The following is a 16,272-nucleotide window of genomic DNA, read 5'->3' as shown; positions in this document are numbered from 1 at the left end:
TATTTGTACACATGAAAAAAAAAAAAGTTATAATGAAAAATGTTTTCACTGGAATATTCGGAAGCTGACAAATTCAGCTAAATTTTGAAGTTAAAAATAAATTCCTTGTAAAAGTTCTTTCAAAGATAAATATTTGCTTTCTAGGTTTATTTCAAAGATAATTAGTAAAGTAAAGTCCTAAGATATTGAATTAAATTAAAAAAAACACCTTGTTTGTACAAAAAAATAGCTTAACCCACAAAAGTGAGTGATTCTGTCTTTGAAGAATCACAACAAACGAAAAGTCATCCAAATTTTGATGCTACGGAAGCTCAAAATGTCAAAGTCAAAAGGCTGTCTGAAAATGACATCAGGAGTGTTGGTTTTCTCCCCCCGCCAGCCGTGCATCCATACATTCATATCGTGAACGTTTGTATAATTTTTACCATTTTTTTAATTTAATTATTTTTCTATGTTCCTGTTTTAAATTTTTAAAAGAATTTTATTTTTCAAGATTATATAAAAATTGTTATACCGAAAGTTTCGCATTCATTCTAGCAAGGAAATTATTCGAATCTTACATATAAAAATCATGCGAAACATGTGGTCTAAAAAAAAAAAATAAATAAAAATAGAAATATTTTTTTCAATTATAATTTTTTTGTGAAAATATTAAATAAACAATGCTTAATTCAATGATAATATTGGTAGTTCAAAAAAATTTTCTTTATGTTATGTTGGAAAAACAAATTCATTTTTTAGGAATATCACAAAAAAAAAAAAAAACTTTAAGTCCATATAATTTTCTTTTTTTTTTTTTATTGTTACAATTTACAATCCTTTATTTTCATTACAAAAAGCAAAAATAAATTCATTCATCTTTTTTTTCTTTTTTTTTTTTACTACTAAAAACCATAATTTTAGTAAAGGTGTTTTTCTTTAAACAAAATAATACATTTTCACTAAGATTCAAATAAAAATAAAGGGTTTATTATATTCCGTGATCATTATTTGATAAATACTGAAAATTTAATTTAAATTGGTTAATTTCCTGATTTTTGATGAATTCTTAAGTAAAGGGAGGGATCAATTTGCACATACCTACTAATTAATAACGATAAAAAATAAACATTTATTCCATTTCATAAACATATCATATAATTTTTCAATTCAACGATCATGGTTCGTTTGAAAAAGAAAAAAAAATTCTTTTCACGTAAAAATCGTATCATTTTTTTTTTCATTCTAATGACCGTCATTTGCAAAAGAGAAAAAAAATACAGAAATCACTCATTCCATATCATAAACACATTACATATTTTGAATTTTAATGCACCAAATATTTTCAAATATTGTACTTTATATTTTATTTCTTCAAATCTTGAGGGAATCTTGAAATAAAGAGGAAACGTTGATGAATATATAATTTTAGTTTGCTTTTTTCATTTTTCCACACAGCCACACATAAAATACATATGATTCAGTGATATGAATATGTTCACATGAAAAAGTCACTTACATAGCCTTTGTCTGCCACTGCATCCATCTCCAGCTCCTTGGCACCTTCAATAAATTTGGTGATGACAACAGGATATTTTTCAGAAACTTGGGTAGCCTGTTCTAAGTAAGTCTGCAGCTGATCTGGGTCATAAGCCACATTCATGGCTGAACCACTGAGAATGTAGGAGGGACGAAGAAGACAGGGGTAACCAACACTAGCAGCAAAGTCCAGGGCTTCATTCTGAAAAATTGGAAAGTATAAGATTCAAGAAAAAAGAAAAATAATTTATTTTTTTGCTGAAGCATTAACATCTTTCGGTGCAAAAATCCCAAAAACAACCACAGCATGGTATTATATTTCACAGCCATAAAAATATGTAAGAGACTACTTATGAATAAAAGATCAAATTTAATACATTAGGTTAGAGAATTTTGTCTTGGGGAGGCTCCATGTTTTGACAAGCTTCTTGGCTTAACCTTTACTCTTGATCTGAAACGGAACATGAATATCAAATCTGTTGCCAAGTTCACCGAAAAAAATGGTGAGATTCTTCTATCAATCCAGTAGATATCTCACTGCTGATGCAATTTTCTACCTACATAAGAGCAAGGTATGTCCCAGGATGGAGTGCTGTTACCACATCTGGGCAGGAGCTGCTAGAAAGATCGTATCCTGCCTTGACAGAGTCCAAAATAGACTTCATAGCCTTTTCTTTTCCCTGCAACCTCTTTCTCACAGAAGAGACGTTGCAAGCCTGTCTCTGCTTTACCGTTATTTTCATGGCTCATCTGAGATCTAATCTATGGCCCATTGTTGCCAAACTTTCACAAGAAACACTCGTCTAGCTAAAACCACTATCAATAATTTCACCCATTCTTTATCTGTGCCTAAACCTAAATGTAGATTCCAGGAACAAAGCTTCTTTCTTAGAACTGCATGCTTGTGAAACTCTCTTCCCTTGAGCACTATATTTGCCCTGCACAGAGGTTTCTATAAGGATGGATTAGTTATGGTATGATCATGTTGAGCACTCATCCTGCTGGATAAACTACTTGCAGAAGATGTCTCAAATTGCAAGAAAATTTGAAAGTGAAAAGACAAGACTGTACAGAGTGGAATATAGAAATAGTTTTGTTTTTTATTTTTACACAGTGATCACCACTTATCAAGGCCCGGAAGCCATTCAGGGATAAGGGTTATTGCAAGTACATTACGTTAGTGTGGAGATTTGATGAAGTGTTTAATTAAGGGGGCGGTTCATTAGGAATTTGTTAACATTGGACTTGAAGTTAACCTGCTGAGCAATTAGGACTGGAGAAAGAGCTTGTAAAATAGCACAAAGTTTTGACCTCTCGACAAGAGGAAAGTGACATTAGCTCTTGTACATACCATTTTACAACACATAGAAAAGTGGTTATAAATTCTCATAAATTTTCATTTAACCCAAAAAATATTTGCTTTTGTGAGAGGCAGCGATAACAAGAAATAGGTTTTGCCTCCATACGCCTTACAATGACTAACCTTATTTTGAATGCCACCGACGTCGTTTGTGCAAGTGCTAAGCAGTTGGCTCTTTTTTCTTTTCCTTTTTCACATTACAGGTTCGAGCCTGTCTGTCAGTCTACTACTTTTTATTTGTGCATGTACTTCTTTTTTTTTTTTTTACACAGGCATCGCCACATTATGGAGGCCAAGAGGCCACTCAAGGATAAGGGTTAAAGAGTGTACAGTAGAAATTGGAAAATATAGTAATCATTAGTAATGAAAATTCGGTAAATTTGTTAACTTATATGGAACAGCTCATCAAAAACTTATTTACGTAAGACTTGAAGACAACCATATTGTAGTCAGCCGGAAAGCAGGAAAACGGAAGACAATTCCACAGGCATGCAGTTCTAAGAAAGAAGCTTTGTTCATGGAGTCTACGTTTAGGTTTAGGCACAGATAAAGAGTGGGGGGAATTATTGATAGTGTTTTCAGCTAGATGAGTGTTTCTTGTGAAAGTTTGGCGAGGGGGGGGGCCATAGACTGAAGCTCAGTCGAACACTTTCCATGAAAATAACGATACATCAGAGACAAGCTCGCAACATCTCTTCTGTGAGATAGAGGTTGCAGGGAAGAGAAAAGGAATCTTCTATGAGGCTACAAAGTCTATTTTGAACTCTATCAAGGCAGGACAAGTTCTTTCTAGCAGCTCCTGCCCGGATGTGGCAACAGTATTCCATCCTTGGACGTACCTGACTCTTATATAGACAGAGAATTGCATCAACAGTGAGATATCTACTGGATCGATAGAAAGATCCCACCATTTTTCCAGCGGCCCTGAAAACAGATTTGATGTACGTGTTCCATTTAAGATCAGGAGTAATTGTCAAGCCCAGAAGCTTGTCAAAACTTGAGGTCTTGAGGCCTCCTGAAGACGAGAGCCATTCATTTCAATTGATGCCAGATGGGGAGAAGCTTGGTTTTAGATGCATTAAAAGTAACCAGCCACTCCTTTCTCCATTGTACCACATGCTCAAGATCAGAGGAGAGAGAATCAGAGAGAACTTGGTTGTTTACTGTCTTAGATGTGCTACCATAGATGGTAGTGTCATCAGCAGAAATGTCTACAAATGATGTAAGGATGTGATTTGGAAGATCATTAATGTAGATCAGGAAAAGAGCTGGGTCCAGGATAGACTCCTGAGGGATACCAGCATTAATACTGTGAGCTTCTGATTTTTGCCCATCAACTACTACTCTTATGAACCTATCAGAAAGAAATGATTTAATAATTGAGAAGACATTTCCAGCTATACCATAGCTAGAGATTTTGTGAAGTAAACCTTTATGTCATACCCTATCAAAGGCCTTAGATATGTCAAGAGCAATTGCCGTAGAAAGGTTGCCTCTGTCGAGAGATTTGCTAATCCTATGAGATATAACTGTAAGCACATCTGCTGTAGATCTAGCAGAACGGAAACCATATTGAGTGTCACTAAGAAGGTTATTTTTGTTGAGATGGTTGATTACTTCTGGATTTAACAGATTTCAGCAACTTACTCATGACGCACAGGAGACTTATTGGCCTGTACTGAGAGGGGGATGAGCGATCACCTGAATTCTTAAATACAGGGCATACTGATGAGATTTTCCAGGGTGATGGGAAGCTATTCTCCTTAAGACAACGTTTAAACAGTTTTGTAAGTATGGGCGCTAGTTCTGGTTGAAGTTTTTTGAGTACTATAATTGGAATACCGTCAGGGCCAGTTGCTTTACTGGAATCAAGGTTTTTGATTAGCTTGGCAAACTCACGTACAGATATATGTACATCACATAGCGTGTTTTCTGATACACAAGGAAATATTGGGGGTTGACAGCCTTGGTCGCAAAGGATAGAATTAGCTGCAAAGAGTTTGGCTTTGTCTGATGCTGACGAGATTACCTCAGGTCCATTGATGATAGTTGGGATAGAGCACACGCTTCTGTTCAGGATTCTGTTTGCTATTTGCCAAAACTGGTGGAAACCAAGCCGCTGCTCAGCTACTTTAGACTTAACGGATTGAGCATACAACTCTATTGCATTCTTTATTACTTTCTTACAATGGTTGCTGGCCATCCTGAAAGCGCCTTTAGTTTCCATACATCTATTACATTGGAAGCAGTGGAAAAAGTGATTTCTGTGCGCAATGGCAGCAGCACGTTCTGGAGAGAACCATGGCTGGCTGTAAGGTTTTTGCTGGAACTTTTTTGAGGGTATGAAACGATCTATACCTACAATTAACCATTCCGTCAGGTCTGATACTATAGAGGACACATCCTTTTTAAACATGGAACGCAGAGGTAGATCAGATATAAATGTACGGAAGCTATCCCAGTCAGACTTAGTGTATCGATATACTGTACGATGAAGAGGTACGTCTGGGGACTTATTACATTTCATTTTTATCTTAATTGATAAAACAGAGTGGTTGGAAGATCCAAGAGGAGACAGAACAGAAACTGAACATAGTTCAGGGCAAGTTGTGAGAAAAAGGTTTAGTAGACTCGCATACTGGCCGTCATTGTCGGGCACACGGGTGGGTTTGTGAATAATCTGAGTGAGATCATAAGCAATGGAGAAATCATGACAGAACCTCCCCTCATCAGTGGGTCAACCATTCAACGTTGTGAACATTGAAGTCTCCACATACGTGAATGTTAGCTGAAGGATAAGCAGATAGGACTTGGTCAATTTTCTCAGATATGCTTTTAAAGATAGTAACTCCGCTGTTGTGGGGGCGATAGAGAGTAAATATAAATGCAGTAGTGTGAGCTAATGCAACCTGGAAGCACATATAGGGTAAGTTAGGATCTTCTCTGGAGATGTCTTTACCATATGGAAAGCCATCTTTAATATGGGCACATATTCCATGCCCATGGCGATCTTGGGGGTCAGATTTAGAAGTTAGAGTAACCTTTAATTGTGAACTCTTCTAGGGAAATAGCCTGTCCAATTCCAGTTTCACTTAAAAATAAAAGGTCTGGTTTAGTCTCCTGTAATTGGGTTTCAACCTCTGGAAGGTTAGAACGTAGACCCTTGATGTTGGAGAAGGAGACATAGTAGTAGGGGTCTACATTGGAAGTTGGAGAACCGGGTTTAATCGTGTATTATTTCTTGAAACTTGTCATGATGGAATTTTGGAATTTGTGGACTAGGTCGTCAGATTTACTTAGAGCAGGACAGAGAGCGGAAACTAAGAGAGAAAAAAAAAACGAAGAATTTTTTTTTTTTTTGTAGAACATAAGGTAAAGCCGTAACAATTACCCACTAATATGGCATCGAGAGGCCCCCACCAGAAGCTACTGCATGGTCCAGAATCCATTCACCAAATGGCAATACAGCAGCCCCAGTACTTTGCACCTGCTGATAGGACAGCTTCCTTCGTTGTTAATCCAAGGTACGGGTCCCTGATTATCAGGCAGATAACGTCAGTCCAGATAAAACGTTTACCTCCAGCATCCTTACTAGTGACATAGCTACAAGGATAGACATAGAAACAGAAAATTTTCACCATCTCTGCCAACTGTTCGCGCAAAATACTGCCAACCTAGAAAACAGCTTTTTCTTCTCCCTTTGTCAGAAAAATCACTCATTAAAAAATGAGGACCGAGGGACAAATAAGGAGAAGCAAGAGTAACGGGAGTTGCCGATAATGCATCCACAATGCATTTTCTACTCTCCATAAAAAAAAAAAAAATTATTAAGTATTATACTTAAAGTCCAACGGACATGTTTAAGGGAAAGTATGGTGATAGATTCCCCTCTCACAAACTAAAAATGAATACAATTACCTAATCTATTTTTGCAATCAAATTGGTAGATAAATAAACATTTATGAACGAGAAAAAAGCTAGCATTTAATAACAGAAATACATAAATTAAATACTGAAATAAAATGTAGTTATTAATATTTGAATCTAAAAATAAAACGTATGATTAATATAGAAATCACTTATCTCGAAAAAACACTTCCATCTCCAAAATGCAAACTGTAGAAAAGAATTTAAGTTTTAATAACAGCGTTCAAAGGACTTTTTTCTTTTTTTTTTTAAATTAAGCGTTAAAAGAAAAGCATGAAGGTTATATAAACCGCCAGATTTTTTTGATTTTTTTTATGGTATTTTGTTTCATTACAGGCTTTTTTTAGAAATTAGCTCAATTTGAAGGCATGTGGTCTAAGATCAAGTTAGAGCGGGTATGTAAAATTTCCATAACAAAAGATTAAAATGTCTAACTTATTTACAAAGAAATGCATTCTAGTTGATTTAATTTTGTAATTAAATAGTTTTGCCTCTAGTATTTAGTCATTAACAAAGTAAGCTTGACTTGAAAACATGTGATTTAAGAACAAGTATGTAGAATTTCTGTAAAAACAAGTGAAGCATGCATGGTCCCTCGTGAGTGCACAGTGAACGAGGCATAAAAAAATGACTAAGTTCAGCATTTGCCCCCTCCCCATTTAGCCCACAAGTCCCCAGGAGATGTCAAATCCTAGTGAAAATGAATAAACGGTGCAGTTTTAGGCCTTAACATATGTAAACTTGAGTTCTGCACCATGCAAAAAAAGAAATGATTAACTCCATCATTTGTACCCCCCCCCTCATTTAGCCTCAAAAGTCTCCAAGGCCTTAACATATTTAAATTTGAGTTCAACAGCATGCAAAACTGCTAAATAGACATACACAGAAAATTTTGGAAAATATGGTAAAATAGTCCCAAAAGTGGAGTGTTGTAAAAGAGCCACCAGGGCATACTAAAGAGTTATCGCAAAGTATAGACAAACAACATTATATAGAAATCAGTTAGTTACAACTTTTCAAAAAGTTTTATAAAAATCCAAGGCATCAATTCTTTTTTTAATAAGCACAAAAGTGTCAATTTTAGCCATTTTAACACGAAAGGAACTCCTTTGGAGGGGGGGGCAACCAGAGTTTCCTAGAAAATCCGTTCAGTTATTTTTTTTTTTTTTACTCATATCATGTTTAATGTTTGTGCAAAATTTCAAAAAATTCCAAGGCGTAGTTATTGAGGAAAGTGCAGACAGACAAACGGACAAGGGTGAATTTACAGGTGTACTTTCTTTTTGTCAGGGGACCCAAAAACGATAATCAAGCATGAAAGGATTAAATGAATAGAGAGAGAGAGAGAGAGAGAGAACAAAAGATAGTGTATCAAATATTGAACAGATACTACAGTACTGTACCCACCCACCCAAAAAAATCAAAGTAATCATCAAAAAGTTAGTATCATGATCACAGAACAGATATTATACTACCACCATCTCCAAAATAAAAGGAGGAGGTAATGCTAAGATAGATGGTATCATGATAACTGGACAGCTCCTCAATAATCCCCGCACAATTAAATATTGGAAGAGATTTCATTAGTCTGAAATATGGAAATAAATTGAATGGAGCATCAAAATAAATAAGAGTAATTGTATCATTTTGACTTTATTGTCGGCATATTCTGGGAAGGTTATATAAACCACCAGATTTTTTTTATGGTATCTTGTTTCATAAATGTTAATGTGAATAATGAGAATAGTTAAAAAAAACCCTCCCTCCTGATGTTAAGAATGGGTCTCTAAATAACATTATTTCAGCACGGTCCGTAAGCTACATAAGTACCTTTTTTTTTCTTTTTTTTTTTTTTTTTTTTTTTTTTTAATTTAAATTGCCATATGATAACGGTTTTAAGTTATAATTGTATTTATTTTTCATTAATTTTTAGCTGTTTGTTAGCGTTTTAACCATTGGTCATAGTTCTCAGTAAAACAAAGAAAAGTTTTCATTCAGCAGTTCTCGGCTGTTTTACATAAACTGCCTGGAACATGCTGATAAAATAAAAATTTAAAAAAAAAAAAAAAAAATCACTATTCTGCATAAGAATCCAAAACAAATGAATACTTCTACCCAGTCATGATTGATGAAATGAGAACTATTTCTATGGACTTAATAGAAAGTTCTCCAGTTTGTAAAAGATTCCCAAGTTTGAAAAGGTACACCTGAAGAAGGCTGGAGTTGACAGCAGCCAAAAGATTGTGAAAAAGTATGACTGATAAGAACAGTATTTCAAATAATAGAAATATTCAAGTATATGCATATATGTGTGTAAGGTACTAACAATGGAGCAAATCTGTTTACTTACCAAAGAACTGAGTGAACGCCATTCTGGTTGGTCGATATCCAAGTCATCAAGCATAGCTGAGAAAACTGACCGATTCTCAGCATTGTCTATCATTTTAGGATTGGTGCCCAAAATGGTGGCTCCATGATTGTACAGCGGAAGGGCAAGATTATTGGGGATCTGTCCACCTACAGAAATAATAACTCCATTGCATATCTAGAAAAAAAAAAAAAAAAAAGGACAGTACATATATTATATTGTACTACTATTACTAAAGCCGATTACATCAACGATTGTTTCGTTAAGGTTTTTCCTATATATTTTAAACAAAATATATTAAAATATTACCTTGTATTGAGCTATGTTTGAAAAAGACCTATTTTTTTAATACCTTATTAAACAAAAAGCAATAACTGATAGCTAATTGCAGACACATAAAAATACTTGGTTTGCTATTTAAGTTCAAATTATGTAATAATAAAATTGTTCAAGTTATTAACAAACAATATTATCAATCAAACAATAAGGGTTTTATCACTCAATAAGGAACTCCTCCCTGGACTTTAGTCATCTATCTCTGTCCTGAGCTATCCGTTGACATGTGGGACCAATGTGTTGTATCAGGTCGTCCCTCCACCTCATTCTTGGTCTTCCCTTTGGCCTCTTATGTTCACGAGGTGTCCATTTCATTGCCATGTTGTCTAGCTATGTGCCCTGCCCATCTGTGTTTGGATGTCTTCATGGCAGTATTGATATCAATAACGTGTTTGTTGGTGGATCCAGATGTTTGTCTTTTTGTTTTGTAGAGTGATGCCTAACATTATCCTCCCCATCTTTCTTTGTGTCACTGCCAAGATTTCACTTTGGTGAGACGTCAGGGCCCATGTTTCACTACCGTAGATCATCATGGGGAGTATATATTCATTAAAGATCTCCCTTTTGATTGCCATACTTGCTTTCCAGCTTCTCATGATATCCTCCACTTTCCCAAAATCTGCCCATCCCAATGCTATCCTTCTCTTTATCTCAAGGAGGCGGTCTCCATCTTTCATAATTTTCTTTCCTAAGTAGATGTAGCTTTCAACTTCCTCAATGGTCTTTCCAACAATTATTGATGACTTGGCAGTGTGCTGGCTTAACATCACCTTGGTCTCCCCCAAGATGCATATTGAAGCCAACCGGTTTGCACTTAGAGTGGATGTCATTTAGCATATCCTTTAGTTCCTGAGGAGAGTATGTATCAATACTATATCATCAGCAAAGATGTTGACTCCTCTACTCTCTCACAATCCAACTGATTATCACATCCTGGAGACTGGTTGTGAAGAGTTTTGGCAACATGTTACCTTGCCTTGCTCCCCTCTCCAGCTTGATCAATATTAAATATAATTGTCCTTTGATGTAAAAATATTTAACAATCAATATAACCAAAGTAAATAAAAAATTATTTTTAAAATTACAATAACTTCCGATTAGTATTGAATAAAATAAATAAACCAACAAATAGATAATTTTGGGTATATTTAACTGTACTTAACAGAAGGAATAAAGAAAGATAAAACTAAGCATACAGTTTTGTATGTTTTAACTTATTTTAAAGTGTTTCTTCATTTAATGCACAGCTAGTGTCAACTGTTAGAACACAAAAACAACATGGCTGTCATTAGACAACCATGTGGAGTATTGATAATAGCTCAAAATTGAAAAGTAACCAAAAAGGCTAGTATTAAAAATTTACAGATCAGTTGAATATTACATTTTTGCACTCTTGATGACGATTATTAATGAATGAAAAGTGTGACTCATGTCGCATAAAAAAATTCAACAGCTTTTAAAAGAGATGGAACTTTTGAACTTAACATAAAAAACATGATCCAAGTAGGTCAAACTTCTATTTACTATGGTAGCATGAAGAATCAAAAACGTTTATGATACATATGAAATATATATTAATTTTTAAAACAAAAAAGATAGAAGCTGAAGAATTTTATTATTTTAAACAATATTTACCTATATATATATATATATATAAGATTGTTGATTTATTTTTTTTTTTATTAGCAATTCTGTGGTATTTTCTGTTCACTTCATGATCGTTTTTGAAAGCAGTTATCTGCCCTTTGTTTACATTCTAGTTGCCTCCATTTGGGATGTATTATTTATAATTATTGATTTTTTAATTATTAAACAATTGAATGTTTTTTTATTCAAATATATTAAATATTTTTTATGTGTGTAAAAACGAGTTTGATCCTTATCAAAAAGTTTAGCCATGCTGATGACAAATGATACTTAGAAACATGCATGTTCATGGATGACTTATGCATGTAAAAAATATTTAATAGATATTTGAATAAAAAACATTCAAATGTTTAATAAATAAAAAAATTTATATATATATATATATATATATATATATATATATATATAATTTAAAGGAGATTAGAACAATAGTCTAAAGAGCTGAGTGTATTTCAATGTAACAGTGAAATTACTAGTTTAATTAAAATACAGGAAAGAGAAAGTGCTTGTTGTAATTTAGATATATAATAAGCTCGATAGGTAAATATCCTAGAGCTAATTCAATATTAAGTAATGTGATTGATAATTTAAAATTTAAAAATCAAATTATAATTAAATTAAAAATCCATTTCATAAGGAACAACAACAAAATCAATTATCTGTACGATCGTTTCGGAAAACAATGCTTTTTATTGTGGTAGACATCAAGTTACGTACAATAATTACATATAGTTTTTTAATAAGCAAGGTCTCCTCGTCAGCAAATTTTGAAGGGTTTTTATTAAATTTAAAAGACACCAGAAATAAACCTAGCATTAAAAGTAAGGCAGATGTATCTTTTAATTTTTCGCCTTTTGAAATCAGGAACTATGGTTAAAATACTCATTTAGATGTTTGCTATAGCTTTTTACCTTATTGAATTTTAAAATTCATCATTCATAATTTCAAATACTATTATAATTACAATATATGAACAAGCTTTGCCCTTCCCACCTGGTTATCATAAAAGAAAAAAATTGTATACCTCTTGCTGATAAATGTCAAGGATACGCTCAAGGGAAAGTTCCTCAAAGTACAGTTTGTCGCATTCATCAAAATCTGTGCTCACAGTTTCTGGATTGTGATTCACAACAATCTAAAAAGAAAAAAATTAAATTCATATTTTTAATTGGTTTCACAAAATGGAAAAAACTATAATCAAATAAAAATAAATAAATATATACACCATTCATCATTCTACTTATAATGTTAATAGTTATTTAATTCTATAGTCAAGATATTATACTCATTTTGATTTCCGGTTTCTACTCTGCAGATGGAACAACAGTGCAGTGATTAATGATTATCTTCCTCTCAAATAACATGAAAGTCTCTTCCTTTCCCTCAGGTTAAGAATGGCTTTCTTGTATGCTTGACCATGTCCAGTTTTCCACTCAAATAGCAGAAACTGGAGTCAAAAACCAATAATACTGACAATACCCAATTACTTATGGGGCCATTTATGACAAGAAATTGCTGACATTGGATTTGAACATGACCAAGCTGTAATTAGCAAAGATGCAGTTTCATGTTAATGTCTTCCACAGATAAGAAACACTTACAAATATTCTTTGTTCATGAAAATAGTGCCACTAGGCACATGGACAGAGAAAGGAAAGTGTTTTTTTTTTGTGGTGGTAGAGAGACAAATTCTTGTTGTGAATGTCTTACCAGGAGAAACATTGGAGCTCAGTCGAGCATTTCCCATGGAAATAACGATAAAGTAGAGAAAGACTAGCCACGTTTCTACCATGATAAAGGGCTGTATAAATTTTGAAGTCAATTCTGAACTCTATAGGCAATGGAGAATGCTCAGAGAGGTGTCCCTCACCCAGGTATGGTAGCAGTGCTTACTCTTAGGACATATCTGACTTTTGCTTTTTAATTCTATTTGTTTTCATCCTTTACTAGATTGTAAAGTTGATTTTGCACTCTGTTAAAGCCAGACCTCCCTAGATGTGGCAACAGTATTCCATCTTGGATGTATTGACTCTTATACAATATAAGGATTGCATAACGAGTCAAATGTTTTCTATAACGGTAGAATGATCCATTTTACCGTGAACTCAAAATCCATCACAAGAGCTTAAAACATTCATTCTGACTAGAGCAAAACAGCTCATTAGGTGAAAGGTATGCTTTGGTCGTTTTGAGGCATTTCAACCCTTTTCGAGTCATTTAATGCTGAATCTGGTCATTTTGGGAAAAAAAAATTTTGCTTCAAGTTCTTTATATCTTTAAATATTTATTCATGGTGTTTGGTTTGGTTGTTTTGTAGAATAAAATTGTTTTTGTTTTTGACTTTCTAGAACATGATTGAATTTTATCAAGGGAAAAGAAAAAACAATAGCATCACCGTTTGGTGCATTTAGGTCAGGAAGCCAGTATCTTCAGAGAGCCTGAACTGGTAGCACCATGTATGGGGAAAGGAGAAAAACTTGGTTTTAGGTGTTAAAAGTAACAAGACATTTGCTTAATGTCCAAAGAGAAAGAATCCGTGAAATCTGGCTTACCAGTGCTTTTTGCCTATATCAAAATTTCATCATTTTTTTATCGAGGACCCTAGAATTACTTATTTGCTCAAAATTGATATGAACCATATCAATCCTATTATTGATACGTTAACCTTCCATAATTGCCCCCCCCTCTACAAAATATAAACTCATCCAACAACAAAGTTTACTTACAAAAACTTTGTCAATGAAAATTAGTAATTAAAAACTAAAGTTTGGATTTCAAAGAAAAAAAATCCTTACCGTTTTCTGATTTAATTCTCGCAGAGTTCTGATGGCAGAGACGGCACACCAGTCAAACTCAACACTGCTTCCAATGTGATAAGGACCGCAGCCAAGAATCATGGTGCCTGGTTCTTTAAATTCAAGATCATGTTCCTTTAAAAAGATGCATAAAAATCATTAACAAACATGAAAGAACTAGAAGTGAAAGCATGAAAAACAATGAACAATGATTCTTGCGTTACATAATCAATGGCTCTAATGTCAAATAGCGATTACATCAGCTAGTGTTAATCTTGACAAGAATCAAACTATTTACAGATTAAAGCAACATAAAGTTTGGGAAATAAATCAGTTCCTACAAAAAAAAAATATGGAGAGATGATTTGAAGTTAGGTACGAAGTAATAGGTCAAAGTAGAATACAAAACAAAGAGATGTCAAGACCTGACACAGAACATCACAGTTGGCAGAGAAAGGAAGGTTTCAGATGAGTTTGACTATGAGACATTCAGTGAGGCAGATTGCCAATAATGTTGTAATAATTGAAGAGATTTCTGTTCACAGTGTCCACCCATCGATCCTTAATTAGTTAAGACATTAGTAATCTCTCATGTGTGAGCCAATAAAAAAAAAATTACAAAATATATCCATGTTTAAAGACTTTGAGAAAAAAATGGTTACAATATGTTAACTCCATAAAATTTCCTAATTTATAAATAATCGGAAAGCACGGCAGTGAACAAACACTTACAGATACTCTCTGTTCATGGAAATAATGCCAGACACTAGGCACATTGAAGTATCAGGTTGACAATAAAGCTCTTGTGGATTTTAACTTTTAAATTCAGATGAACATATCTCAGCTCAAACAAACATTTATTGATCGAAATAAGCACCATCAGAATCAACACTTTTGCCAATGCAAAACAAATGTATTTATGCCGGTAACATAAAGATATTGCATTCTGGAGGTGATGAAGTTGCTGAAGGCGAGATAGAAGATCGCCTACTAGTTAAGTAGTTACTATATTTGTAAAGATTATATTTTTTAAATTTGTATAACCAGGTTCCTTTCTGAAACAAGCACAAAAATCTATAAACTCACCATTCCATTGTATGAGCAGTATAAATAGTTGGTTTGAGCAGGATATTCAGCAGCCATTGTGTCAATCTGAAAAGGAAAGAAATTTTGCTTTTATTCACCATTTTAATAAAATTATTTATGATGAATTTTTAGGGAATCTCTTATTTTAATCAATAATCTCATTTCAACTTTTGATAAAATAATGTTTAAAAATAAACCAAATTAAATTTGTCTAATAAATAACATTAAGTCAGTAGAATCCTCAAAGTTTGCCATCATGTATTTTACAAACCAGATACTTCAATCTATTTTGCTGCCTTCGTTCTAAGAAAACAAGATTTTATTTCAAATCCATTTCACCAATTTCTATATTTAGACTGCTCACCATTTCATTTTGGAAGAGACTAATGACAAGTCTGAGAACTTATATTGACTTCATAACTAACACACTCTCTGATTGGCTTCAATTATTCTCTGCTAATCTGCATTTGGTGTTTTGCTCTTATTTAAACCAACATGCTCTCTGATTGGTTTAAACTATTTGTTTAAAAGGCTGATAAATAAAAACGGCATCCATTCACATAAGTCATACACCTCCATTTTTTTTTTTTTTTTTACAACCATTAATCTTCCTTTCAAAATGATATTATCATTTGTTTTGTTTTTATAATGGTTTGCTACTTGAAAAATATGTCATAATTTCTATTTCATTCCTGGAAATTATTTTCAGTTAAATGGGTTTCTGCATTTAACATACAATTATTTTTTTCAAGTATTATTAGTTTTTATTCTTAAATAGAATTAAAGAGACGATTTTCCATCTAATTTATGTAATTATATTAGAAGACCACGCTGAAGAAAAGAACTACTCTTTCTTCTAAATGATCACAAAGCCATTAAGAAATATTTGAGTGATTAAATCAACATAGAAGGGTGAGAAAAATACAGAGATAGCTAAGAGATGGTGATCTGTTCAATTAATTACAAATTACAGGTAATTAGGACAATTAAAATGGATATTGTTTTTCAAAAAACAAGCTGAGAATCTGGAGGCCCATTTCCACAAATGAAAAATTTACTTTCACCATGACTAATGTTTGTACAAAATTTCAAAATAAAATTCAAGGAGTGGTTATTGAGAAAAGTGCGAACAAATGAATGAATGAACGATTTTATGGAGCAATTTTACCTTATAATGACCCCTGGATATGGCGGGGGAACTAAAGTTATCCCAGAAAATCTGTTCTGGCAAAAAA

At 33.4% G+C, this 16,272-nt stretch overlaps 1 protein-coding gene across 1 annotated transcript in view; it reads right to left on the bottom strand.

Annotated features, from left to right (window-relative positions):
* Positions 1-16,272, bottom strand: part of LOC145292057 (carbamoyl-phosphate synthase [ammonia], mitochondrial-like) — a 165,484-nt gene that overhangs the window by 28,585 nt on the left and 120,627 nt on the right. Inside the window, exons 23-27 of the mRNA XM_080138102.1 lie at positions 15,038-15,103; positions 13,952-14,086; positions 12,181-12,291; positions 9,156-9,350; positions 1,499-1,720 (exon numbers count right to left, since the gene is read on the bottom strand). Coding sequence (XP_079994228.1) covers positions 1,499-1,720; positions 9,156-9,350; positions 12,181-12,291; positions 13,952-14,086; positions 15,038-15,103 — 729 coding nt within the window. The remainder of the gene's footprint in view (positions 1-1,498; positions 1,721-9,155; positions 9,351-12,180; positions 12,292-13,951; positions 14,087-15,037; positions 15,104-16,272) is intronic.

This window comes from Euprymna scolopes, chromosome 13 (genome assembly GCF_053919585.1).
Source record: "Euprymna scolopes isolate OS-2025 chromosome 13, ASM5391958v1, whole genome shotgun sequence".
Taxonomy (NCBI): Eukaryota; Metazoa; Mollusca; class Cephalopoda; order Sepiida; family Sepiolidae; genus Euprymna; species Euprymna scolopes.
The sequence above is the reverse complement of the archived record's forward strand: the minus strand, read 5'-3'. Positions and strand labels throughout refer to the sequence as shown.